The sequence below is a fragment of the Chironomus tepperi genome, unplaced genomic scaffold (genome assembly GCF_022539635.2).
Source record: "Chironomus tepperi strain 1889 unplaced genomic scaffold, CSIRO-AGI_Ctep_v1 contig_219, whole genome shotgun sequence".
In the NCBI taxonomy this organism is placed as follows: domain Eukaryota; kingdom Metazoa; phylum Arthropoda; class Insecta; order Diptera; family Chironomidae; genus Chironomus; species Chironomus tepperi.
The window spans coordinates 1,445,932-1,473,910 of NW_027226341.1; the positions used below are offsets into that span (position 1 = coordinate 1,445,932).

General features: G+C 29.2%; 1 protein-coding gene across 4 annotated transcripts; it reads right to left on the reverse strand.

Moving 5' to 3' along the window:
- Positions 1-1,566: 1,566 nt before the first annotated feature.
- On the reverse strand, positions 1,567-27,956 carry nompC (no mechanoreceptor potential C). 4 transcript variants are annotated; one of them, XM_070640451.1, is made up of 15 exons: positions 27,542-27,956; positions 24,385-24,486; positions 18,495-18,596; positions 13,856-13,972; positions 11,292-11,384; positions 9,065-9,278; positions 8,703-8,998; positions 8,344-8,646; positions 6,854-8,281; positions 6,046-6,789; positions 5,234-5,927; positions 3,872-4,101; positions 3,651-3,779; positions 3,499-3,586; positions 1,567-1,957 (listed from the first exon to the last, which is right to left on the reverse strand). In XM_070640451.1, the coding sequence occupies exons 1-15, from the start codon at positions 27,899-27,901 to the stop codon at positions 1,719-1,721; spliced, it is 5,139 nt and encodes a 1,712-aa protein (XP_070496552.1). In that variant the 5' UTR covers positions 27,902-27,956; the 3' UTR covers positions 1,567-1,718. The 4 variants fall into 4 exon arrangements, with proteins under 4 accessions (XP_070496552.1, XP_070496551.1, XP_070496550.1 ...); XM_070640450.1 differs by having other exon boundaries at positions 1,567-1,999; XM_070640449.1 differs by having other exon boundaries at positions 1,567-1,999; positions 3,451-3,586.
- Between the last annotated feature and the right edge of the window lie 23 nt (positions 27,957-27,979).

The window sequence follows — 27,979 nt, forward strand, 5'->3', positions numbered from 1 at the left end:
GTAAAGATAACAATCTGTTAGGAATTAATTTTCAATTTCACAATTTCTTTTTAAATGCATTCATTTATTTATTCACATTGAATACTAAAGAAATGTTTAAAAAGCATGCAGACGTAATTTATCAACACGTTCTGATTAAACTATACAAAAGGTCGGTAAAAGTATTCTTTTTGTGAATGAGATAACATTTTATGTATAAATATTTATCTTTTCAGAAGCTTTAATTTGAAAATTAAATCAGACACATTCCCTTTTTTAAATTTAATTAATTTTTTTCAAGATTTTTCAAAACAAAAAATTAAAATTCAGCAATTAAGAGAATGAGGAATCATGGTGAGCAAAACTTAAGAAAATAAAGAAGTTGTTTTGTTTGTCAATTTGTCATTCAATTCTAACACAATTGGTGGTCAGACAAGTTTAATTCTCTCCTATTTCCATATTAGAATTTCAAACAAATTTCTTAAATTAATTCCTTTTATATTCTTAGACAATAAGTTAATCTAGCATTTAATAATGTAAAATAATTTTAAATAATTTAGCTCGTTAACAATTCAAACTTCTCAAAAAGATATTCAAATATAAATTTGTTATATAAATATGGATTTGGTATCAACTGGTGGTGCCGTTAATGAAAAAAGATTAATCAATGTAACTTCTGTTCAATGCATGGTGTTATTATGAATTGAGTGGTCGATTGTTGAACATTTAGATTATTTTTTGAATGCTTTTGCTTGTTTACATCGTCAAATAATGGAACCTGCTTTTATTTGTATGTAAGCTTAAAAATCGGACTATATGACGGCTTAAATGTATAATTTGAGTAGATTTATTTTCAAAAATGATTTAAAATTTAAAATTTGTATTTAAGAAATTCTTAAATTTGTAAAAAATAAAATTTTTATGTTTTTGTTAACAGAATACTATATAAGAAATACATTGTAAGAAATTATAATTTTTCTGTGATTCTCAAACTTTTCAAAATATAACTCAAAAATGTGTCTCGAATAAATGAGTATGATTGGGTAGCATGCATGCGAACAGATAAATGAGCATGTTAAGAATTCAAAGAGGGTTTTATGTTTTAAAAATATTTTTTTTATTTTTCTTCTTTCACCATATTTTCTTCATTTGACAAATAAATTTTGATTTCTTAAAATCAATTTTAGCAAAGAATTTTTAAAAAATTTCTATTAAGTTTAACAAAATTCGTTAACATTCTTTGGAGTGCTAAATTAGAATTGGAAAAATTTGGACTAGAAATTTATGGAAATCTTTAATCTACTATTTAGGCAAGAACAAGATTTTGTTGTTTTCTTTATTTTTTGGGTGATAAATAAGAAATGTTTAATTAATTAATAAAAATCGACATTTGTTTTTCAATAAAACAATGCAAGAAAATAAAACATTTTGAAATTAAATATAAAATCTACATTTCAAATTAAAATGAACATTGAAAAATTTAAGCAAATTTTAGAAAAACGATAACATGAGAAAATTCAACATTTAGAATTTTAGGGAATAAAAACATAATCACATTTAGAGTTTCATTATTTTTTCCAGCTTTACAAAAAAATTCTTGTATGATTTATCGTATTAAGTTTGTTAACGATACATTTTCTCTTTATAGTAAAGAGACGATTGGGAGATTAAGTCAATTAATGTTTTAGTAAATATGATTGGCACATAAATAATTTCAGATTATAAAATATTGGAGATATTTAAACAAGATTAGCAGCTGCACTGTTGATCTGTTGTGCTTGTTGTGCAGATGCTCCACCGAGGGCAATAGCTCCATCTTCACCATGTTTTGATTTCTCATCGTCTGATCCATCTTTCATTGAACCAGAATCTTCGCCGTCTAGGCCAACCAAAGCTCGATATTTCTTTGCAATTGCTTCCCAATCAGCAACATTTTCGATACGCGTTTGATTGAGTGTACCAAAACTTGTTTGTGATCCTAAAGGCGAGACATGTTTTACTGATAACGAACTTTTCGATTCTACTATGTCACAATATTGATGAGATTTGTGATTTTATGTGTTTTACAAATCATTCAAATACATAGGATGAGTTTATTAGTAATGTAGTGCCATGCATAAAATTCCATTCAATTATTAAATGCCCAATTTTATTGTGGGTGTATCATTGTGGATTATTATGTTGTGAAGTATAAATGTTATATTTTTGGTTTTAAAAAAAGAAAAAAAGAAACAAATACATCAATAGCTACGGTTCACCATTTTGATAAGGTTTTTTTTTTATTTATCTAATGTGCACAGGCTATATGTGAGGAAAGAAATTTTAGTTAATAAATTAATGTTTAATCGGATTATTTTTAATTTTTTTCTAATTTCGTTTTTTAATTTTTTTAGGTTTTAATTTTAAGTTTAAATTTAAATTTTGGATTTTGTCAACTAATGCTAATCTAAATCTTACGCTGGTGTGTGATTTACTATAATTAATTTAACTAAATGCACAAATATTTAAGATCTACTAAAATAAATATTGATTTCATTTTTGAGCATCAAACGAATCATAACAGCCAATTGGGTTGAATGTAAACTGGAGCATTAGCTTCTAAAAATTCTACTTTGACAGCAATTGATGATAGGATCATGCATGATTGATATTATTTTGTATGTTTGTATTTTAAGGACGACTAAGTGAAGATCAACTTGAAATTTGATTAAAAATACTGTTGTTTAAGCATTACTGTACTCTGTGTAAATCAACATTCCTTTAATTTGTCATTCATTATTCAGCCAACATTGCATAGGTTACCATTTAATTAAATAAAGTTGCATTTCATAATATGCTGCGAGAGTTTATGTTTTGGGGAAGTTGAGGGGTTTGAAGAGCATTGGTCTAATAAAAATGAAGGGTACAAAAGGGGGATGCAGCAGCTTGCAATTAGTGCCTAAATTACTTAATACTGTTACTTGATTGAAGGGGTAGGAAAATTGTTAGGTCAAGATATTAAAATTGTGTCAATAAATATTAGTTGTTTAGATCAGTCTAGCTCCAAATCGGATTGTCGGTGGATAGGAAGTATTGGACAGATATTAAAAGGTTGATGGGTTTTTGGATACAACCTTACTACAAAAAATATAATTTCAAAAATTGTTGTTTGAAATCTCATAAATTTTTTGCCACTAAAATTCATCGATATGAGAAAGTTTTAAAAATTAGTTAAATAATATAGAATCCATTATGCGGATTCAATAACGATAGGATTATAGATAATATAATGAGTTATATAATATATGTAAAATTCACACACATATCTAATGAACACCAAGAAGAATATATGAATAAATAAATCGTCACTAAATCTGAATTTTTAATGGAAAACAAAATAAAAATTAAACGACATCAAAAATAGAAGAATTTTTTTCACTTCTTCTTCCGATTTATTATCTTGGAAAGATTTCAATTGGGATAGATGCAAACCTTTTGGAGCCACCTGACCTTTGCGAATTTTTGACAACCATTTCGCACCTGCTTTGCTGCGTGGACTTTGAGGCGCACCGCCTCGAGATAAAACCATTTGGGCAAAACTCGGACGTTTCCGCTTATAAAATTTAGTCTATGGATAAAATTTTAAAATCAATTAAATTAAGTCAATAGAAATGAGAACTTATTTTTCTTACTCTACAAAATTCTACAACCCAAACAAACCAAGTGGTGACAAGATTTAACGGAGATGGTGCTGTCGTTGTCCTATGCATATTTCTGATCAACTTTGATAATCCAAACTTCCATTCAATATCAGATTGGGCCTAAAGGTTATCGAAAAAGAAATTTGCTTTAGTTTTTGGAAATTTAAAATTTGAGAAAATTCTTGAATTTTCAAGATTTCGTCGAATGATACCTGAATCCTCTGATATGTATCAGACATCATAGCAATCAGCAAGTTGATAAGTACAATGACTGATACCAACATATAAATACCGAAGACCATTTTGAACAAATAATCTGTCCATAGAGGCTGAGTTCGAACAGAAGGTGTTTGATTTTTATCAACTTGTGTCTGTTCAGTAGTTGTTTGACCAAATACAGCAAAGAATAATAACTCAAATGATGTGATCGGATTTAAGCGGACTGTTGATTGGATGTAAGGGATTTTTGATTGGCGATGAAAAGGTGTTTTTTGAGGGATATTGGTTGTTTCGGAAGTAATCACAAATCAAGGTAATGGAACACATGAAAAAAAGAAATATTTTGGTTATTACCTGTATACGTTGATAAGTATCTGACATCATTGCAATAAGTAGATTTATCAAAACAATTACGGAGACTAACATATAAATTCCATATACTAATTTAAATAATATTTCAGTCCATTCCGGACGAGTATGTCTTTGTGAATTGATATCATCTGGTGACGTTTGTCCGAAAACAGCAAAAAATAGTCTTTCAAATGCAATAATTGGCGTCATCGGAACTTAATAAGTTTTGTAAAGAAATTAAGAAAATTTTAAATTTCAATTTTAAGTATTTTACACAAAATTGAATTGAGGATCCATTTAGAGGAAGAATGAACACTTTTAGGATTTAAAGGACCGTGCATTGAAATTACTCATTTAAAGCTTTCCGGTTGGTAATGATGACAGTAGATAAAGGAGTGGGAAAATCGGTTATGATTGGCTGAGCTATTGCTACAGTTTATACTACACATTAAATGAGTGCTGAGATATTTGTTAAAGGTTTACAAGGACATTAGGAATTCAATCATCTTTTGAGGTAAGAAATTGGAAGTAACAATTTGCGATATATTTAAATGGAAATTGTGATTAAATTTTTAGGAAGGGGAATTTCTGATTATTATGCGCATGTGTTGGTTTTTCATTAATATTTCAGAGGAGGAAGTGAACGAATGAAAGGAGATAATAAAAAGAATCACTTAAAGGATTGACTTTTTTTATTGTTGGAAACCACAGAGAAGGATGGTCGAGGGGTTTTACGACTTACTATCAGTTTTATGTTTTCTTCTATACAAATCAGTTACAGGCATCGAAGCACCCATAGGAAATTCATCTTTATCCATTTCTGCTGCTGGTTCTAATGTCAATTCATCGTTGTCACTTTGATCATCATTTTCGTTACCGTCTATGGTATAATATTTTGATTGATAATTGATTTTTGAAGTATTTAAAATAATTAGCATATTATAAAATTCTCCGTAATTTTGAAATAAAAAATAAGAATTTAAAATGTTTGGGTTGACACTTACCATCGTGAAAATATCCAGCTTGATTAACAGTCCGTTGAAGTCTTCGAATTTCTTCGGGTGTTAAATTCGCAAAAGATTGATTAAGTGCAACAATATGCATTGAAAAGCCAAATACGAATATGGCCAACACAGCCAAGAAACGAGCTAAATCTTTCAACAAATCCCCAATAATAATAGCCCATGGACCAAACAAATGATGAAACGATAAAAAGTCCAAAATTTGTACACAAGCTAGTAAAAATGATAACGCAAAAAATTGATTCCTTATGTACATTAAAGTCGGCCAGTAAGCTTTCTCTATCAATGTCATTCCAGCCACATGACATCCAACTCCAATAATCCCAAAAAGAAGTACAAGTATTTTTATACTTCCAAGGCCTGATTTGTCACTTGGATTTGTTAACTCGAAGAGAAGAAGACCACTTAGCCATACAAGCAATCCCCACTCATACCAGTATGGCAGTAAGCTAGGTCTCACAACCGGATATAAAGGCATGATACCAACAAACATCAGATGAATCATCAAGTAGATGTGTGATGTAAGATATGACATAAATTTTATAATGGGCACTTTGTTGTATTTGTGGCCTAACGGCAGTGTAAAAACAATCCATATGGGAGGGCAGACTATAAAACCGATGAAGAGAAGCATGATTTTCCATGCTGTCCAATTTAAGGATCCTCGCCAAAGTTCCTAGAAAGAAAAGACAAACAAAAATTCATTAATATGCTAGTTTTGACAATTAATAATTTAAAATTCCCTTTGACTAAAGCTTGGAATTGACAAAGGAATTTTACCTAATTCCATTTACCTGAAGATATCGTTGTACAACTGTATGTGCAATGACCTCTTTTTGCTCATTTTCAATGAGAACATCAAGAAACTCAACATTTCTCCTATCAATAGCTGTCAAAACTTTTCCCGCTGAATCAGAACCAGCAGCAAGTGCCAATAATTCTGTTGCCATGGTTTCACATTGTTTACCAGCTGCAATTAAATCTTTAGCTCTTTCTTTTTCTTTTGTTGACAAAACAATGTATATATTAGAAAGTTTTGCAGCCGCATCAACAGGTGCCGGTGAAACAAGAATAAACTCTTCTATTGGCTTATTATTGTTATTTTTAGACACAACCATTAAGTTGTATACAAATCGCTTGTCTTCCATAAGAGCATATGTATCGTGCTCTTTATGCATCAAATATTTTAATACATCATTGTGACTTTCTGACGCTGCAAACCAAATTGGCGCACATCCATAGTTTGTCTCACTTTTTGGTGTTGCACCAGATTCGACCAATAATTTAACAACATCCAGAAAACCTGCTTTAGCACAACAATGAAGCGGTGTCCATCCATTTTTATCAGTTGCATTAATTTCTGCACCCTGACCTAGTAAGACTTCAACCATTTGATAGTGTCCATGCATTGCTGCGATATGCAAACCGGTTTTGCCATGACGATCTGTACTATGAAGGAGCTCTGCTGATCTGCTAAGTAAGAGACCAACAATCGAAACATGTCCTCCAAAACATGCAAGATGTAAAGGATTATAGCCCTAGAAAGTTAAACAAAACTTATTAATTATAATATGAGAACATGACAAATTTAAGCATATTTACATTTTCAGAAGTACCAGCATCGACTTGAACACCTGCAGAGTTAAGCAACAACCGTACGACGTTTTCATTTCCAGAATATGATGCCAAATGCAATGGTGTGAGTCCAGATTCAGTTCCTAATTCTGGCACAAGAGACTGTCCCGTTGGAGATTCCGATTTTACAGTAGCAGGAACCGTTACTAACAATTCTCGTACTGTATCAGCTTGTCCGTAATATGCAGCAACATGAAGTGGCGTGAGACCAAGTTTTTTACTTGATGATCTTAATGAACCTGATGTTCTCATCACTTCTAAAACTGGTCCATGTCCATTTTTTGCCGCTAAATGTACAGCTGTAAATCCTGATTTATTTTCATCAGTAGTTGAAGCACCAGCACGAACCAATGCTTTGACTACTTCCGCATGTCCACCTTCGGCCGCTAATTGTAAGGGCGTTGAATCAGTCAATTTATTTCTCACGTTTATCACACCAGTTCTATCAAATTTCATCAACTCCTCTATCACCTTTACAGATCCTTGCATAGCTGCAATATGGGCACATGTGTTTCCATCTTTACTTGTTGCCATTACAAGTTGTGGATGTTGTTCTAAAAATAATTTGGCTACTTCGGAAAAATTATTTTGTGCTGCTACATGAATTGGCTTCTGTCCTAAATCATCAGTTGCATCAATGCTGGCACCTAATTCCAATAGTAATTTACAAACTTCTAACTGTCCATTACCAGCTGCCAAATGTAATGGTGTTTGTTTTCGTAACGTAAGAATATCAATCACAGCATTATGATCACGTATGAGAAATTTAACAAGATGAGAGAAGCCATTCATGGCAGCTAAATGTAATGCCGTTCGACCGACACGCGACTTTGAATTGATAAAAGCCTTATTATTGAGGAGAGCATCACAGACTTGTAAGTAACCTCGCTCTGCTGCCAGATGCAATGCTGAACGACCTTCTGTATCAAAAACATCAACTCTCGCATGATTGGCCAATAATGTTGATACAAAGTCCATATGTCCTTTATGACATGCTATCAGTAACGGTGTCCATCCTACTGATGATTGACGATTTATTGCTTTTTGAATATCAGTTGCTGTCATGTGACTCAACATTTCTGTTAGAACTTCGTTATTTCCTGCGACAGCACAATAATGGAAACATGTTTCGGATGTAGATTTCGTCTGTATTGATACATCACCACCGTTTTCGAGAAGCATTTTTACAATTTCTTTATCTGATTCTGGCACTTTGACTTCATCTCTATTAATTTGACACACTTTATGGAGAGCAGTTTCACCGTCGTTATTTGTTGCATTTATATAATTAATTGCTATATCTGGTGCATGATGTGCTTTTACGAAATTTATAAGGTGCTTCACAATTTCTGGATGACAATTTCGGCAGGCTAAATGAAGTGGAGTTTCACCAACCTTAAAAAAATAAAAAGACATTTTTTAGAAATAATTATAGTGAAATATTCAAATAAACTTACATATGATTTAAGTAAAGGATCACCCATATCCTCCAACAGTAAATCTAAAGTCACCACATTTCCATACCGAGCTGCCACATGTACAGGTGTTTCTCCATTTTCAGTCGTTATATTAGGATTTGCACCTGATTTTAATAACATAAGGACACATCTATCTCCATCAGGCACACGAGAACCCAGATGAAGTGGAGTCTCTTTTAGTTTTCCACCTTGTATATGGAGATCTGCACCATATCCAAGAAGTGTTTCTACGACTGCTGGTTTTGCCGACTCCACAGCTATATGTAATGCTGTGTAGTTATTCTACAAACATAATATATTAGAGATCATAAGTCAAAGCTATAAAAATAAGAACTTACATTTGTTGTAACATCTACATGCTCCCCTTTTTGCAGTAATGTATTGATGATACCGACATGTCCTTTTCTAGCGGCAGTGTGAATACTTCTAGCACCACTCTTATTTGGCATATGAAGAAAAACTCCCTTTTTAAATAACATTTGCGCACATTCAGCATGGCCATGAAGTGATGCAATATGCATCAATGTGCTTCCATCTTTTGTTCTTTCATAGATACTGGCTTTAAATTTATCAGCAAGTAGTTCAATTATGGTCGCATGCCCATTCTCAGCGGCTAAATGCATTGGTGTTCGATCTGTATAAATTTTAATTAAAATGATATTTGCATCAGAAAATTAAAATTTAAACTTTAACTTCCTACCTTGATTGTCCACAATGTGTGCTGAAGCTCTGACACCATAAAAATATTTGACAAGTGCCTCATCACCTTCCGCGGCAGCAATATGTAATGCAGTTTGTCCTTCACCATTTTGTGTATCGACATTTGCTCCATAATCCACCAGAATTCGTACCATATCTGTATCATGACGACGTGCTGCTAAATGGAGTGCTGTATCGCCCGTTGTTGTAGTAGCCTATATAATGATAAACAAAATTAATTAGATATATAACAATAAATGCTTTGAAACAGGATACATCTGGCCAATCCAAAAATATTCCCCAGTTTTTCCTCATTAAAAGTTTAATTCTTGAATAGCTTTTAGGTCTTCACTTCACGATGGTCTAAAGTGAACTGAATGACTTGCAGGGAATTAAAAATTACGAAACGTTTTAAAAAGCGGTCACTTCCACTAATCAATCAATGCAATTTAATGTCCAATTTCCTTACGTACGTTTTTATGTACTCATATAGTCAAAACAAGAAAAAAATTCTGACAGTCTTCGAAAGTCTTTAAACAATTAGCTGAATATCTACCCATGTTTTCCACTGGCTCCCTATACACATATCCCATCACTCTACCAGTCTTCTGACATATGACTGGCATAAAAATTTATAGACTTGAGTAAACCTTTTTTCATCGTAAGTTTTAGCGGTCATTCATTCGTTTAAGTTTTTTATTGAAGTTTTTATGTCGTAGAGTAGAATTTAAATTTTTTTACACATTTATATAAAGAACAAATCGTCTAATTGTAGTTTTTGATGTTGATAGAATTGTGATAAAATTCTAAAGATAGTCGGCATTAGAACTGGAGCAAAAAGTTAGACAATATAAGTTATCATAAGGTAAATAATAATAAAAACTACTTGAAAATTACAATACAATAAACTACAATTTATTGCTGTTGGTATAGTCTGTTTTTTGACAGAAGTAAATCCTAGAAAAACAAATTATGAATGAATTGATTGTGAATGAAATATGGAAGAAAACGAAGATAAAAACAGACTTAATAGAATTTACAAATGCGCAAAAACTTTCAGGAATAGATGGAAAAGTATTGTTGACATTGCATTTATTGGTATTTTTGTATATTGTTTCGTCGTTTCCGCAATCATTGAATGATTTTTTTTGTTAAATGAAATTGAAATATCAAAGCAGTTTTGAGTGATTTATGGAATCACACAATAAATGAAAGCTTATAGAAAAAGCTTCAATGTTTAAGATTCATTCAGAAAAACAATTTCATGTTTATTAATCCTAATATGCAGAGTTGGAACGCTTTCCATTAAACTTAAGCGGAAGCCGCTATTTGGCGTTTATATGGCGTCCTCCATTAGATGTTAATAAAAGTGGAGCTTTCTTCATTTGTGTCTGTCGGGAATAATATTTTTGATAATTCTTTAATCATTTATTTATGGAAATATGGATTGTTCCACTTATATCAAATGCTGATATAGCTAAACCAGGAAAAGAGTTAACATCTACAATTCCTGTTGTTTTAGCTCTGTTTATTTATTTATTGTCTTACAATAAAAAGTTGATTGATTTACCCCCATTCACCAAAACAGTTTCATTTACATTATTTTTTCCCCACCCTAGTTTTTCGTGTCTTTATAACATATTCATTTGACACACAGTATGAAGGAAAAAGAAAAATGGTTCAATGAAGTGGGTGAAATACATAAAAAGTATGAAAAGGTAGGAGGCTTTATCGGATGTTAGAAGAAGACATTAGAGAAAAATGCGTGTACATTTTTATGCACATAAATTGAAATTTTTTCACATGTTAGAATTTCACATGCTTCAACATACCATAACACATCGAATTTATTTACTATCGTTCTTATACATGTTTCTATGAAGCGCAAAAAGCTATTTTTGAAGGGAAACATGAAGCGGAAACGATTAATGTTTAGTGAACAAAAACTTTTCAAAGTTTTTAAACTTTATTCATATTCTTCTCAAGTTTTCTTTGTTTCTAGACATAGAAACCTTGAAGATACTTTTTGCATCTACGGCTTATGTAAACTTTGATCAACAGGTAATGTGCAAAAGAGTAACTAGTGGCTATTTTGTTCATGCTATAATTTATAGGAAATTTTAACTGTTGATGCTTATTTGGGAGTGTATTGACCCTTTGTTATGTTGATATTGTTTGTTTCAGGAAACAATTTCTTTATTCTATAAGGAATTTAATATATTACTTACCTTTAATTGTTCTGCTGTTTGTGATGCTAAAAGTTCTCTCACCATTGATTGATTTCCTGCTTCTACGGCTAATAAAAGTGGTAATTTACCACGCTGCGAATTAAGAAGGTTTTTAATTAGTGATTGCCATGAATCTGGCTTTTTTTGATTTTGTTCAGTTTTCTTTTTGAAAATTGAGCCTAATTTCTGCATAGCTTCCTTTTGACGTTGTTGTTTAATGGACGAATTTGACGAAGTGTCACTTAAAGGATCTCTTAGTGAGCCATTTGTTTGACGCAATTTTATATCATTCTTTTTAAACGACATCGTTAATTATTTTAATATTCTAAACTTTTCAAACAATAAAGACACAAAAAGTTCTTTAATTCACAATAAAACGTCTTTTCCTTTCCATCGCCATTTTACAACTGATCGTATTCAAAATTTTTGTTTGTAGCTATCAATACGTCTCGTGAATAGACTTTTTATTGCAGACATTACAATTTCTTTTTCTTTACTTCTGTCTTTGGGAATTCAAATGGAATAAATAATACAAAAATTCAAAGATATGTTTTGTTTTCTGCATTAATGTCGATGGAAGGAAGGAAGGTAAGCAAGTACAAAGAAGAATAATATAATATAGAACGGCATTCATGTCATGGAATGATAAGCATTTTCAATTTACTTTTCGTATTGAATTTTTCGGTTTATTGACGCGAGCGACGACAAGACTTAAAGTTCAATACTATGTTCATTCAAAAATATAATTTTGTTTGGGAATGTCGAATGACTGAATTTTAAATTGACATTGAAGTTCTGTTCTGTTTGTTTATAATAAATTCTGTTAAGCCTTTGTTTTTCAAACCGTTCATATTTTTTTAAATGAAGAACTTAAAAATTTCCAGAGCTTTGGTGTCCTAACTACTTTATTGTCTTGAGTAATCTCTATTAGATGTTAACTACTTTATTTTAAATCCAAATGTAAAAATTGATCTGCGATAAGTCTGAAATCTCAATATTGTCTGGTTTTTGAGATATTTAATTTATAACATCTAATTATTCTAATAAACTCTTCTCTCTAATCATTGCATGCAGAATTTTGTATATCTTTCAAACTGATATTTTTATGAAGATCATAGCTCAATAATTATTGGAGGAATTTTTCCAAAAATTTTAAATCACTAAAAAAAAGTAAAACTGTTTCTATAAAACCTACTAAACCTACAACTAACTTTTAATTTCCGGAGAATTGTATCATTTTCCTTGCCTAAACTTAATTTCTACCTCAATATTTCCTATAAAATTATATCCATAAAATAAGTATTAATATTGTTAAGAATAATCTTATGACATCATTTAAAATGAAACGAATTCCATTATTAAAATCTATATTTCATATCGAGGAAATAACTTTAAAAGTTTACAATTAAATATGTCTGCGATGAGTCAAAGGATTTCAAAAAGATAATAATAACTTTTGAGTAACTCATAACTACAACGAAAATTCAAAAGTTCATGAAAAATTCAATAAAAATCTGTCGAAAGGAAATTTATTGTATCTGAAAGACATTGCAGACTGCCTATTGTGAATATCGATCTAACATAACATTTTTCATAGTTCTTTTTAGGGAAAAATAGGAAAAATAATCTTATTTTGTTCTATTTCTGAGGAAAATATAAGGAAGCATTAATAGCAAGAATAATGTAGAAATAAATCCGAAAACATTTTAATTAGTAACCATTCAGAACCATTAAACAAAAGAAAATTGAATTTCCGGTTCACATGAAAACTTTGAAATGAAGCCAAAAATAAAAGATGAATTTAAAGCATATTAAAATATTATAAAATTCTCACTTTCGTTGAATATTAAAATATATAGAACAGAGCCTGAGATATCGTAACAGAAATGATATTAAAATTGACACGAATTTGTTCCTCGTGTACGCATAAAATTCTGTCTATAAAATTCTTATACATCATTTATATTCATGCACTTTTCATATGCGTAGTGATATGGAGAAAAATGTCACAAAATGTTTTTGTTTGTATTTTCATTATTTTTATTGGATGATCAAAAAGTTCATATTTTAGGGGAAAAATGAGGACAAAAGAAATATTTTTTATCAAATCATTATCATATACGAAATATTGCACACTATGCAAAAGGTATTTAAACCAAAAAAAAGCAGGGAATTTATGCTTCAAACCATAGGAATTTTCGGATATAAAAATACTAAGTAAATTCAAAAGAAGGCATATCGGTACCATTTCGTATCAAACGACAAAAAATATTCACTCAGTAAATGTGATAGTCAAGGAAGAAAACTCCTTCTTCCCTTTTTCGTAAAACTTCTTCCTTTTTTACGTACGGCTTTTCTCACTTTTTGTGCCTTTTAATAATAAACTTCCCCATCTTCATTAGTTAATTCTCTTTTCATAATCTTTATTATATTTGATGTTTTTCTTTCCTTTTATTCATGGTAATGACTTATTGCTTTAGCTCTTATTAATTTCCTTTATTCAACTTTGATTTAATTGCAATTTGATGATTTTGAGCTATAAAATTGACTTAACAGAAACTTACATTATCAGCCTTTGTTCTTATATCCTTTCCAGCAGCTGCTAAGATAGTCTTAAGTATACTGGTGGCCGTTCCTGTTTGGCGACTCGCCACAAGATGAGCAGCGGTTTGTGAACGAGACTAAATGTAATAAATTTTTGAAAAATTTCGATTAATTGACTGCGATTTAATGACCATTTTTTTGTGAATCCCTTAAAGCAATTAAAATAAGATTCTAAAATTTTTCATCTAACCTTTTATATAATTTTGAAGATTTTTAAGCCAATAATTAACTTCATATTTATTTGCTTTATGGGATTGAATTGTGACCAATTTTCAAATGAATACTCAGCAGCAACTAATTTGCTTGTCTTCATGTAGGCATCTATAAACTAACTTCTTTGTGTCTATTGTGCTAATTTAAAGATTTCATTTATTTCTGTGATTAATTTCAGTTTTTAATAAGAACAGTTTAAAGGAATTAAGAATTTATTACTGAATACAAACACTTTCTTCTATGAATACTCATATCCCTCTCAATTGAGGTGTCTGATACAAGTGTATACTCTTTGAATAAAAAATTATGACTGTATGATTTATTAGCACATCGAAGTTCTTTGATACTAAATATCATTATTTGCCAATTTGCATAAATAAAAATATTTCAAAAATCAAAGAAGTGTTGGGGTAGAGTGTTGAAAATTAGTTTCCATGGTTGGCACTTCAAGCTTGAGCTTTTAAAAATTTATTTTATTGTATTGATTTTCAGATTCGTTATAAAAACCTTGAAGGTGTCTGAAGAATTCATTTGAAAATTTTCCACAACCACTTTGATTTTTAATAAATTAGGGCAAAGTTTTATAGACTAGATACACAAAATACAATAAAATCAAAGATATCCTTATTATTTAGGTATATAAAAAAACAAATAATTTACATTACCTATAATATGTTTACAGTTTTATTTTAAATCTATGTTTGTGAATATTATGCAAAGAGTTTGGTCCATCTCTTTGTCACATTACTAATTGATGCATTAGGAAAGTGCTGTTGTTGTGCATATGAAAGTGCAATAAATATGAAAATTATATCATTAAATTTCATGCATATATTTTTCACGCGCTCAAAATCACATTTAACCATATCAATTCTCACCACATAATTAGATCCAAATAAAGTATCGGGAACAGCGTCTTCAGGCAGTACATTGGCCCTCAACGAATACCAAAACATGTAATATTAAAAGTTGCGAAAAAAATTGCAAGAGATTCGTTCACTTTGAGCATTTAATTGAAACTGAGTGTGTCGGAGGAAATTGGAAGCGAACATTTCCATTATTTTCAATACATTTTTATATAAGTAACAATAAGAAAATATATTTATTGCAAGAGAGTATTGCCGGATATCAATTTCACACATGTAAAGGTCTTGTCGTGATTTATATTGTATACCTACTTATTGTAGAAATTCCTTTAATATTGTTTTTACTTTTCATGTACTCAGACGGGATGCAAAAGAGAGGGAAACTTTTGGCGAATCACAAAAATATAGCAAAATAGTTTTCTTCATTTCTTTTTCATTTGATATTCTAGCATATTTTGAAGTACAATAAAGTGTCTATTTTCTCATAATACAAAATTTATAGCTTTATAACACAGGATAGTATAGTATCAGAACGCGTAAAATTTAAGTTATTCTTAACTACAAACCTACCACACTGAATTTTTTTCGATATTTTTGTCTCAGCCATGCGAATTTCGTTTCCTATTCTAATACATATGTACATATATGAATTCAAATATATGAAACAAAATCAGGAAACTACTTGATACTTTAACTATTCACATATCGATAGTTGTGAGTGTAGTGTGAGAAATAGAATTACAAAACCATAATTCATGTGGCACATTTATTACTTCCTAGAGATATCGACACTTTTTCATATTCTTGTTTTTGAAATTTCCATTGCGTTGTTTTTTCATTATAGAAATTTATTTGAAATATAATTGAACATAAAATGGCACGAAGCTTTATGGAATTGCCTTTTGTTTCACAATTTATCAATATTCATGTATATTTTTGAAGTGTTAACATGTGAGTAAAAAAGCCTTAATACAATGTTACTTTCTGTATATCCAATCAACATGGTCAATTTGAAGAAAAAAGCACAAAATCAGTAAGCAACCTAAGATAGCATTCAGATGATTGTTTTGTTGCCCAAGCGTTGATTTTATGTATTCCAAAATTGATAAGCTTTGAAAAATAATAGTTTATGTAAAAAACCGGCTTCATTTTTGGGAAAACAGGGTACAGCTCAAGTAAAGCTTTATATGAAATCTATTTTCCGTAACAAAAAATAAATTTGAATAGTAATGATGAATATTTAAATATAATTAAGAGCCCCCGTATTGATTAGGGAATTTACGATTCATAGCGGAAACTAATTTAGCATACAATTTTTTTGATTGAAGGCTGATAAAAAAATCCAGATAAATCCAATATTCTTTCTTTTGTAATAAAATCCTAGCGTGAGAAACAATTTAGAACTTTTTTAATTTACATTCTTTTTTAATCTATCTTATAAAGTCATATATTTTTAAAGAATTTAAATAGAAAGTTCTTTTTTCACTTTTCATAGTTATTTTTATCATTTATCACTTCCTTATCAAAGTTCGTTTTAAAAGTTTTGTTTTCTATTAATTGCATTCTCAATGACACTCAATGTATTGCATGTAAATGTAGCATTATACTTTGTAATTACAATTTTTCAATTGAAGTCTAGCACTATGAAGAAGTTTTCAACTTATAATAAGAATTTCACTATCTCATTCACTTGGAAAATTTCATTCATTTTTCAATTGCAAAAAACGTGTGAAGTGATTTATTTTTATTTAATTGCATATGAACAAATGTAGTATTTTCATACAAACGAAACCATTTATGATATATAAAAGGGAAAGAAAATGTATACAACTACATTATTTGAGGTGCACAATGCGTAAAGTTGTTTGTGACAGAATGGAATTTTTGTGTTATGTAAATAGTTTTGCGGTGCGAAAAGAATTTATAATGTGAATACATATTTAGGTTGAAACATATATTTATCCTACCAACTGTAAAGAGTCAAAAGAATGAAATAAAAGTAGAACACTTGAAATATCTAAACTATTGATTAACAAATATTTTGAAATGTCCAACTTATAATACTTATGGTTTAAATTACTTCTACGCTTTTGATTAAAATTTATTATATTTGATAAAGAAGGACATTCCACATAAATGAGGAAGTGTGCAAAATAAATAATGTATTACTCAATTTTAGCAAAAAATAAATGTCATTAATCAAAAAATAACTAATTTACTAAAGTTATCTATACAATATACACTTTTATTCATAAATCTATATTTTTGTTTATTACTAGTGTTTAGGAATTTCAAAATCATGCTGTTTGTGATTATAAAATAACAAAGGGTGTTACTAAGGAATCAAAATTTTTATGCTTTCTACAATTTTTCAGGATTTGTAAACATATGAAATATTGTATACAAAAGAAGATAGTTTTTGAGTAATGAATCTTAAAGACTTTAATTTGATAACAAACTTTACTTAATTAGAATAATTTTTATGTCATTATTTAATTATTTGCAGAGATTCTTTTATTAATTTTTGATGTTTTTAATTTATGTTTTTAAAAAAAGATTTAGTTTCATAATTTTTTTTATTATTAAGAGTTATTCAAAAAGAGAATAGGAAGAGAATTGTGAAGAAAAAGAATGCCAGCTCTAAAATAATTGGAAAATTTCAAGTCAAATGATTTTAGGGATTTCCCAATTTTTAATGTTATAGAAAAGCTGGTAAACTTTGGAAAAAATGGAAATTTTATTGAGTTTCCTTAAAAAATGAGCAAGTGAAACATGTAAAAGATATAAAAACATTGAAGTATTATTCGAATTATTTTAATTACCACGTTCATAGCATCAGCAAACAACTTTCGTAGTTGTTTTTCTTTCTTACTCATATGTTTTCCCTGTAATTTCTCAAAAACTTTTCTTTAATTTTTCATGTTTTCAACTCATAATAATATTCAAAGTGCATTTGGATTTTTCTTCATCTACACACATAAGAGGTCGTTCACAAATGACGTTACATACTTAATCCTTGCTTTAACGTTAGATTCAGTTTATGAACGACCTCTCACTAATGAATGCTTCATATTACTTTATACTCTGTGCATATTTTAAACGATATTATCACTGAAGCTTTATCTGATCGAAATAAAGCTATTTTATTTTTCTAACAACCAATCGTTCTATATTCTTAATATATAATAAAGCAAGCATCTTCCTAGTTTCATATATCAGTGATGGACAAACTTCATTACTTTAAAGAAATTTCTTTTAACCAAAAACTTTTATGTGATGTAACAAATTTTAAAAGTTTTTTCAATATATTGAATAATTTAAATAAAAGTTCAAAAAATTGTTAAACCTTATACAAAAATTAAATTTTTGTCGTTATAAAAAATTTTTGAGGAAACCTTAAGATGTTTCCATTAAGTAATATGGAATTGTAATAGTTTTAACACCACTGATATACATTCTAAATTAATTTTTAAAATAAATATAAATGTGATAAGAGAATTCAAAGTCAAAGTTAACTTACGCCTCCTGTTGAATACGCATCGACTCCTTTTTTAGAAAGTAATGTTTTCACTACATCTTCACGTGAATACATTGAGGCAATATGGAGAACATTATAGTTATCCTGAAAATTTATGAAAAATTAATTAATGGGAAAAATATAAAATATTTTAATGCATTCATTAAAGTTAATAAGAAAATATGAAGCAGAAATATAAAAATTATAATTTAAGTCTTTAAGTTCGTGCTAATTACACAGTCCATCCTTCAAAAAAAAAATATTCATGGCTATTTAAATTTTATAATGGTTCAAGAATGTTAAAGTTATAGTTCTTATAATTAAATAAAACTAATATTGTTTTAATAACAAGTATATGGTAATCATTTCTTTTATAAGCACATTTTTCAACATGTTTATCAAGATAATAGAAATTCCAGTTAGCAATGAAATATTTCTTACATATAATAAAAGTAGGTTTGTTTTATATGTTTATTTAATTGCAATTTCACTTAAGACTCTCCCTAAATAGAGCACTTACGTGATGCATGCATAAAATTTTCCACATTTTCTTATTGTAGGTTATTTGAAGAAATGAAACATAATCAAACATGACTTTGCATGATTCTCTATGATTTCATTCTTGCTTTTACTAATCATCAAGATCTGCCCTTTTTATAATTCATTGTAATATTTTAGCAACATCAATAACCATAAAAGCCAGTCATTAAGAAATGAAAAAATCAGAACCTACAAAGTTATGTGAAAAATTTCATTTTTGTATGCGCAATAAAGGATATTAAAAAAGAAAATTTGATTTTTTTTTCATTCTCATTTACTCAATCAACAATTTTTTTCCATACCAACTAAAACATGCGATTTTAGGTTGGAACATTACTGTAAAAATTGATTACACTGATAATAATCTTTTCTCATTTTTGGATTATTTCTTTCTTATATCAAATAAAGAATTTAAGTTAGTTGCTCGAACGAAAAAACGTGTTCGCAAGGAGATCGCTACGTCTCCTTGACGTGAACTAGAAATTTATCATCTCCTGTAGGTGTTAAATCTGCTAAGAGAAATCAATGGAACGTGAAACATTACAATTTCAAATAAATAAGTTTTGCCATCAAAACTAACTTGTTGCTTTGCTCATTAAATAGTCTGCAAACTGCATTAAATTTTTTCACATTCTACTGCTTATGTTGTCGTGTGAAGAAAGAAAGAAAAATTAATAGGACAAAATTATTCATAAATTTGACATGAACTGAACTGTGTTGAACTCTGAAAATTATTGCGTAAATCCAGAAAATGGTTTAATTTGGCAAGATTTAGGCACTTAAAAATGATCATATAGGCATGGATCATTGAATATTAACACAAAATTTATTTTTCTCAATGAATGAAATTATGGAAATAAGCTGCTTTTTGCAAGCTTAAAATAACTACACATAGCATGAGTATTGTTGATATAGGTGACGATAAAATATTGTAACGCTTGGTCAATTGAAATCGTAGGCCATAAAACTATAGTCACACGATAAACATGAGAAATATTTATGCAAATGAGTACATAAGAATGAACAGAAAGGGGATGGAAATAAATTTTCTTGTAAAAGAAAAGTAGTAAAATTACCAATACAACCAAATAGACTTTCTATGTCACATGCTTTTAGTAAATTTTTGAAAATAACTTTTTGCAGAAATGAAATAAAATTATTAAAAAATATCAGTAACTTGCAAACTAAACCTAAAAATATTAAAAATAAATGAATTAGAGAAGCTGTATAAAAATGCACATTTAAGCATGGAAATTAAATTTGATCAAATGGCATCGAATGAAATCTAAGGAAGATTGAATGCCTCCCATGAAGGTTCAAAATTTTCAATTTTTGAGATCCATGTAATTCTATTTTGTTTTCTCTTAAGGAAGCCTTTTCACGCATACAGCTGTAAATATAAGCATGTAAAATAAAGTTAATGGACTTTCCTCATTCCTTCTTTAACTGTTTGTGTCTCGGTTGTAATAATAATGAAAATAACACAATTGCCTAGTAAAGAAAATGAATCAAGAATATGGAATAACACCTTAAAGTTTTTCCTTTTGATTGTATTTGAGAACGCGAAAATGATTTTAGTCCGCTTCTTTTCCTTTCTTTCTTATGAGTTAAATGAGAAATCGGGTCATGGTCTTTAGCGGCAAGGTTGTATGGAAATGATGATTACTGTTAGACGAATAATTTTTCTACAGGTAATGAGAATTAGTTCCTTTACTTTCCCTTTGCTCATACGTCCAATATGTGTACATTTTTGTTTGTGTTTGACTATCGCATCACATTGGTGTAGGTTATAAGGCTTACAATTATTACAGTAAAAACATAGGAAATTCAACTTCCGATCTATTAAATATACCGATAGTAATTGGAAATTTATAGTTAATAATCATGCATCAAAATTGACTGTTGTCACGTAGACTAATCGACATATTTTTATAGCAATTATCATAAATTTTCTTCGTTCGTCCGACTGTTGTTAGAGCATAATAAGAGAAAATAATTTCCTCTCGTCAATGATTTATTTTTCGCGAAAACAAAATTAACCAGGCGTGGAAAATCCATGAAAATTAATCATTATTATTCTTCATACACTTACTGCAAATCGGTGGGAAATCCAGTAAGAAATTTCCATACGTAATTTTTAATAATTTAACAGAACCATGTAAAGCAAACGATCAAGTTTCTTATTATTTTTCTTTACCATTATGTCGCGTCATTTCTTAATTGGTTTTTAATGTTACAAAAAAATTGTTAGTCACTCGTTGATTATTATAATTTGATGATTGATATGTTTCATGTTATCAAGACAAGAAATTTCCACTGGAGATATTGTATGTAGGTGTTGCGAAAGGAAATTGGAGGAAAATAAGGACAAGTTCGCTTCGTCAACATCAAAAGAAAATCTTTTTATAATGCCATAAAGATCATTCTACTTCGCAGCTCTTAGCTGAGTTATGGAAAAACTCAATTTACTTTGTCGGTAATATAATCAAACAATAAAACTTTTAACATAAGCCTAGCTATTTATGTGAATATTTTATGACATGATTTTCGCGAATACTAGTGCACATAAATTCAAAAAAAAAATTGATTAAGGCGTAACTTATTAATATTTTTCCTTCATTGAGACAGGTCTTGAAATCTAGTGACTAACAAAAAAGTCCAAAAATTTTCCATCAATTACATGGTTGTTGTTCCAATTAAAAACTACAATATAACATTAACAGAGGCAACAAAAGTATCCAAAAACAATTCAGCTCTCAGATGGCACCTTCTTATCATATAGATCTGTGAGCGTGTCAAAGCGTGTTATCTGTTTTTTCATTCTTAAAATTTTCCTTTCTTCGCACTTACATTTTCGTGATTTTCATTTGTTTTCGTGTCTTTAGAAACTTTTCTTCTACACATTTTTATTTTTCTTGCGTTTTCAGACGCTTATTATGTGGGTCATCACAATAATAACCTTTATTGCTTAAATTTTCTTTATTGTGTTCTTAACAGTATGATGTAATCCAGGAATGTAAATTATAATTAAGATATTACTGCTATTTACTTAAATCATATAAAATTTCAAAGCATGATTAAATATTAACATCATTATTAACTTACATTATCGGGCAAAACATCTGAATCCAAATCTACTAATCTATCTATTAGTGGTGTTTTGTTATCCTTTACAGCTAGCATAAGAGGTGTATTTCCAGTATCAAGATGAAAGTAACAAAATGTAACGGTTAAAAGTTTTGCTAACGAAAATCACTATTAAATTTTTTGGCTTACAAATATCTATTTTTTGTTTAATTTTTCTGTAAACATTTTATATAAAGACTAGAGAAACAATTGACAATAAAATTTTCATCTAAAAATAAATACGTAATTAACAGTTAGCGATTTAATGATGGCACAAATTTCCAGCTCTCTTCATTGCACCATGTGCTGTCTAGTGACATATATATACAATTTCATAAGAGATCAAATAAAAGGTATACAGGAACTTGCAAATATTTAAAAATATTAAAAATAAATTAATTAGATTAGCTGCATAAAGATGCAAATTTAAGCATGATAGTTCTTTGATCGAATGGCATCGAATGAAATATAAGGAAGATTGAATGATTCCCATGAAGATTCAAAATTTTCAATTTTTGAGATCCATGTAATTCGATTTTGTTTTCAATACAGCTGTAAATATAACCATGTAAAATAAAGTTAATGGACTTTCCTCATTCCTTCTTTAACTGTTTGTGTCTCGGTTGTAATAATAATGAAAATAACACAATTGCCTAGTAAAGAAAATGAATCAAGAATATGGAATAACACCTTAAAGTTTTTCCTTTTGATTGTATTTGAGAACGCGAAAATGATTTTAGTCCGCTTCTTTTCCTTTCTTTCTTATGAGTTAAATGAGAAATCGGGTCATGGTCTTTAGCGGCAAGGTTGTATGGAAATGATGATTACTGTTAGACGAATAATTTTTCTACAGGTAATGAGAATTAGTTCCTTTACTTTCCCTTTGCTCATACGTCCAATATGTGTACATTTTTGTTTGTGTTTGACTATCGCATCACATTGGTGTAGGTTATAAGGCTTACAATTATTACAGTAAAAACATAGGAAATTCAACTTCCGATCTATTAAATATACCGATAGTAATTGGAAATTTATAGTTAATAATCATGCATCAAAATTGATGGTCCGTGACTAATCGACATATTTTTATAGCAATTATCATAAATTTTCTTCGACACATAAGAGCATAATAAGAGAAAATAATTTCCTCTCGTCAATGATTTATTTTTCGCGAAAATTAACCAGGCGTGGAAAATCCATGAAAATTAATCATTATTATTCTTCATACACTTACTGCAAATCGGTGGGAAATCCACAAAAAATTTCCATACGATAGTTTTTAATAATTTAACAGAACCATGTAAAGCAAACGATCAAGTTTCTTATTATTTTTCTTTACCTTTATGTCGCGTCATTTCTTAATTGGTTTTTAATGTTACAAAAAATTGTTAGTCACTCGTTGATTATTATAATTTGATGATTGATATGTTTCATGTTATCAAGACAAGAAATTTCCACTGGAGACATTGTATGTAGGTGTTGCGAAAGGAAATTGGAGGAAAATAAGGACAAGTTTCAACATCAAAAGAAAATCTTTTTATAATGCCATAAAGATCATTCTACTTCGCAGCTCTTAGCTGAGTTATGGAATAACTCAATTTACTTTGTCCGTAATATAATCAAACAATAAAACTTATAACATAAGCCTAGCCATTTATGTGAATATTTTATGACATGATTTTCGCGAATACTAGTGCACATAAATTCAAAAAGAAATTGATTAAGGCGTAACTTATTAATATTTTTCCTTCATTGAGACAGGTCTTGAAATCTAGTGACTAACAAAAAAGTCCAAAAATTTTCCCTCAATTACATGGTTGTTGTTCCAATTAAAAACTACAATAGAACATTAACAGAGGCAACAAAAGTATCAAAAACAATTCAGCTCTCATGGCACCTTCTTATCATAAGATCTGTGAGCGTGTCAAAGCGTGTTTCTGTTTTCTTCATTCTTAAAATTTTCCTTTCTTCGCACTTACATTTTCGTGATTTTCATTTGTTTTCGTGTCTTTAGAAACTTTTCTTCTACACATTTTTATTTTTCTTGCGTTTTCAGACGCTTATTATGTGGGTCATCACAATAATAACCTTTATTGCTTAAATTTTCTTTATTGTGTTCTTAATATGATGAATGGAATGTAAATTATAATTAAGATATTACTGCTATACACTTAAATCATATAAAATTTCAAAGCTTGATTAAATATTTTCATCATTATTAACTTACATTATTACGGGCACAAACATCTGAACCCAAATCTACTAATCTATCTATTAGTGGTGTTTTGTTATCCTTTACAGCTAGCATAAGAGGTGTATTTCCAGTCATCTGAAAGTAACAAAATAAAAGTTAACGATTAGTTATACTATTTTTTGTTTAATTTTAGGTAATACGTCACATATTTGAAAATTGCAATGTGCTGTCTAGGACATATATATACAATTTCATAAAGATCAAGGTATACCAAATATTTAAAAAGCATAAAAACATTTAGCTATAATTTAATAAAAATTTTAACTAATTTCTCCTTCAAAACATTATGTACTAAATTTGCATTTAATTCGTTTCAACCATAACATTATTGTAGTTGAAAGGAATGCAAAGTAAACTCGCAAAGAAACAATAAATCTTGAAGTGTGTGTGGCCGATTTCATGCCCCATTTTTTCTCTATTAAACAAATCCAAATGCTAAAAATATATGTAATTAGAAGCATAAAACACGTAAAAGTACAAGCATACCCAAGTAGTTTTCTTTCTTTTCCTCTTCTTGCTTTATCGCGTACTTTTATTTTATAAGCTACATTTTATAATGAAAAAGGAGTGATTATGTATTCGGATATAAAATACAAAGTATTCAGTACAAAAATTCAAGATATCTTTTTTCAGGAGACTTCATCAAAAATTTATTTTGCACCAGTATATCATTTATGGAAAATTACTGATCTATTAAAGCTCTATGCATGTGCATATAAACTTATTCCTTTCAACTGTCTTTGGTAGACGAAATATTTTGGATGTTTAAAACTAATTAAAAAATATCTGAACATCAAAATGATTTTTGTAAGTCGATCAAACTATAAAATTTCCTAAAAATAAAATTATATGCTCTTTAATGACGTCATGAACTTACAAAAACATTTTATATGTTGCAAAATTCAAGTTTTGTTGAGTGCATGAAATTTTCATACAATGTTCAAAATGAATATGTAAATCAGTTTTTTATGTTCAAAATCGATCAGCAGTTTTGTATATATACACGTCTGACATTTTGTGTGTATTAAAATTCGCTCAATGGGTCAAAAAACTTCACAGTGATGTTTGTAAATAAAAATGTTATACTATTGTGCTATTTTTATGTTATCCATAATAAGTGTGTACAGTTAGCACACGAAAATAAACTTTATATATTGGACTAGGTTATTTTTGAAAAAATTTTAGGACATGAAGTTAAATTTGGGTACTTTTTAATTTTGTAACTTTAAAATTTTAAGTCATTTCATCCATACTATTATTAATATAATTTAGGTTATTTTTCTTTCTGTCCTCCTGTAATTCTGTTTGTCATTTCGCACTAAGCTCCTCCCCTTTTACAAAAACATAAATTTTCGTTGTATAACTTTTTATTTACCAAAATTTGTGAAACTTTCTGAGATTTGTTTGTTATTATAAAAATCTCAATTGAAGCCCGACTAATAGTTAAATTACAATTTTCCCACCATGCTTCGTGGGGGATTATTCTAGATTTTCAAAGCTTTTTAAAAGTAAGTAGGTATATGAAATCAAATTTCAAAATCTTAATCTTAATAAAGTTATAAATAAATATAAATTCTTTTAAATATGAGTTTGCATGATCGAGGGTTTTAAAATTGTTTTTGCATTGTTAAGTATTGTTCATTATGAGCTGTGAGATAACATGAAAGCATGCTAAATTAAAAAAAAAAACACATTTTAAAGAGAATTGCAGCAAAAAACTGAAGAAATGATTTATGAGTATGTTAATTAAATCATAAATTGCAATTAATATAAATTTTAAACATTTATTAACTGATAAAATATACGAAAGTATTTTAAATCATGCTTAACATGCTTGGGTGGGAAAAAAATTCGATGTGAAAATTAAAGCTACTTTTTTTATTTTTCATCATTCATTCATTCATAGCGGCTTTTCATGTATATAAAACCAAATTTCCATAAATACACAAACAACTTGACCTCATAATATTTATTGGAACACGGCAGCTAGTAAGAGTCTTGGTAAGTTTGTAGCATAAGCGACAAAATAGTAAGAAAGTTGTGTCGTGATACTATAAATATATAAATACTTATAAGAACAAGCTGCCTTTTGCTATTTCTCTCCTTTCTTTTTATGTATGTGAACAGAATAAATTAACCTGTTTCCCTTTTTCTACCTATCTCTCTCACACATATTTTCTTACACATTCAGCCACTCAGCTGAGAATTTTTTTTCTTTCGTTTTATTTCCTTTCTAGTGTGACACACTTTACAGTTAATTATAAGCTTAAGATCCTGTGAAACTTTACTATTATATATTTGAAGCTTCATTCAATTCTATGCCAAATGCTTTATGTTTACCTATTTTTCAAAACGTTTACATGTGGTCTTATGAAATTTAAGTTGCGTTTTAATCCCATTGCGATAAGAAAAGTGTAATTTTTCATCATATTTTTACGATTAATTATTATTTTTTTCCTTCCTCTTTTCTGACACAATTTTATTTTTGCACGAAATATGTACGTATATAGACTTTTCTAATCTGATTCCACCACCATGGAATGATCAAGTAATTTTTTTTGCAACTTTTATATTTGATCAAGAATCTTATTCCATTTAAATTATATATCAAAAAAGCTAGGTTCTGATATTCAAGTAAAGTCTGACTTAATCAATAGAATTTTTCTAACAGTTGGATCTGTCAGAAATATTTCCAGACATTCAATCACATAAAATACTTTTTGACAAAATACTTCGCCCTTGCATGTCGTCTGCATAAATGAACTAATTCAAACTTTAAGGCAATATAACAAGTCAAGTCAACTCGACGAAAATATTTGAAAACACAAATTAGAATTCATATTTTTTTCTTCTTTCCATACATAATAGTATTTCCCATTCTATCTTTCTTTCTTTTTCATAAAAGCACATTTTCTACACAGCCAAACATATATTCATTCAACTTTTATAGTAAAAAAAATTGGGTTTTTGGAACTGATTGCACACTAAAATGTAATTAATCTTGATAGTGCATTTTAACTTTTTATTGCACAAAAATGTTTCTTTTTTTGAATTTTAAAACAGGCAGAAGATTAATTGCGAATTAATTTTCATTTGAGGTTGAAAAATAAATGGTAGATTCAGAACTTACAGGATCAAGAACACCAGCCATAGGTGCCAGGTATATTTCCTCTTCAGATGCGGCTTTTGCTTTCTCAACAGCCTTTTCCAGTGACTTAATGACACCTTCAACGGCTGTCCACTCTCCTTTAAGGGCGAGTGTGAGAATCCTCTGAGCAGCATCTCGCATTGAAGCTCCGGCACTTTGTGGCTTCTTTTCAGGTGCACTTGCAGCACCTTCTTCTCGTCGATCACTATTTGATGCTGTTTCATCAGTTGCCGATCCATCTTTACGCACTTTTTCTTCATCTTCCTTTTTCTTTTTAGTCACTTTCTTTTTAACTTTGGTCTTTTTTGGTGCACCGCCACTTGGAGGACCAGGCGATGACATGACTTTTAATTTTTGTTTTTTATATTATTATTTTTTTAATTTCTGTTATGTCACATTCCATTTCATTGTTTGGTTTTT

Bases quoted from the DNA above. Each gene is read 5' to 3' on its own strand.
- nompC (XM_070640449.1), bottom strand. From the start codon at position 27,901: ATGTCATCGCCTGGTCCTCCAAGTGGCGGTGCACCAAAAAAGACCAAA. The intron at 18,597-24,384 runs GTAAGTTAATAA...ATAAATTTTCAG, and splicing joins ATGTTTGTGCCCGTAATAAT to GATAACTATAATGTTCTCCA. The intron at 6,790-6,853 runs GTAAATATGCTT...TTAACTTTCTAG, and splicing joins ATGCTGGTACTTCTGAAAAT to GGCTATAATCCTTTACATCT.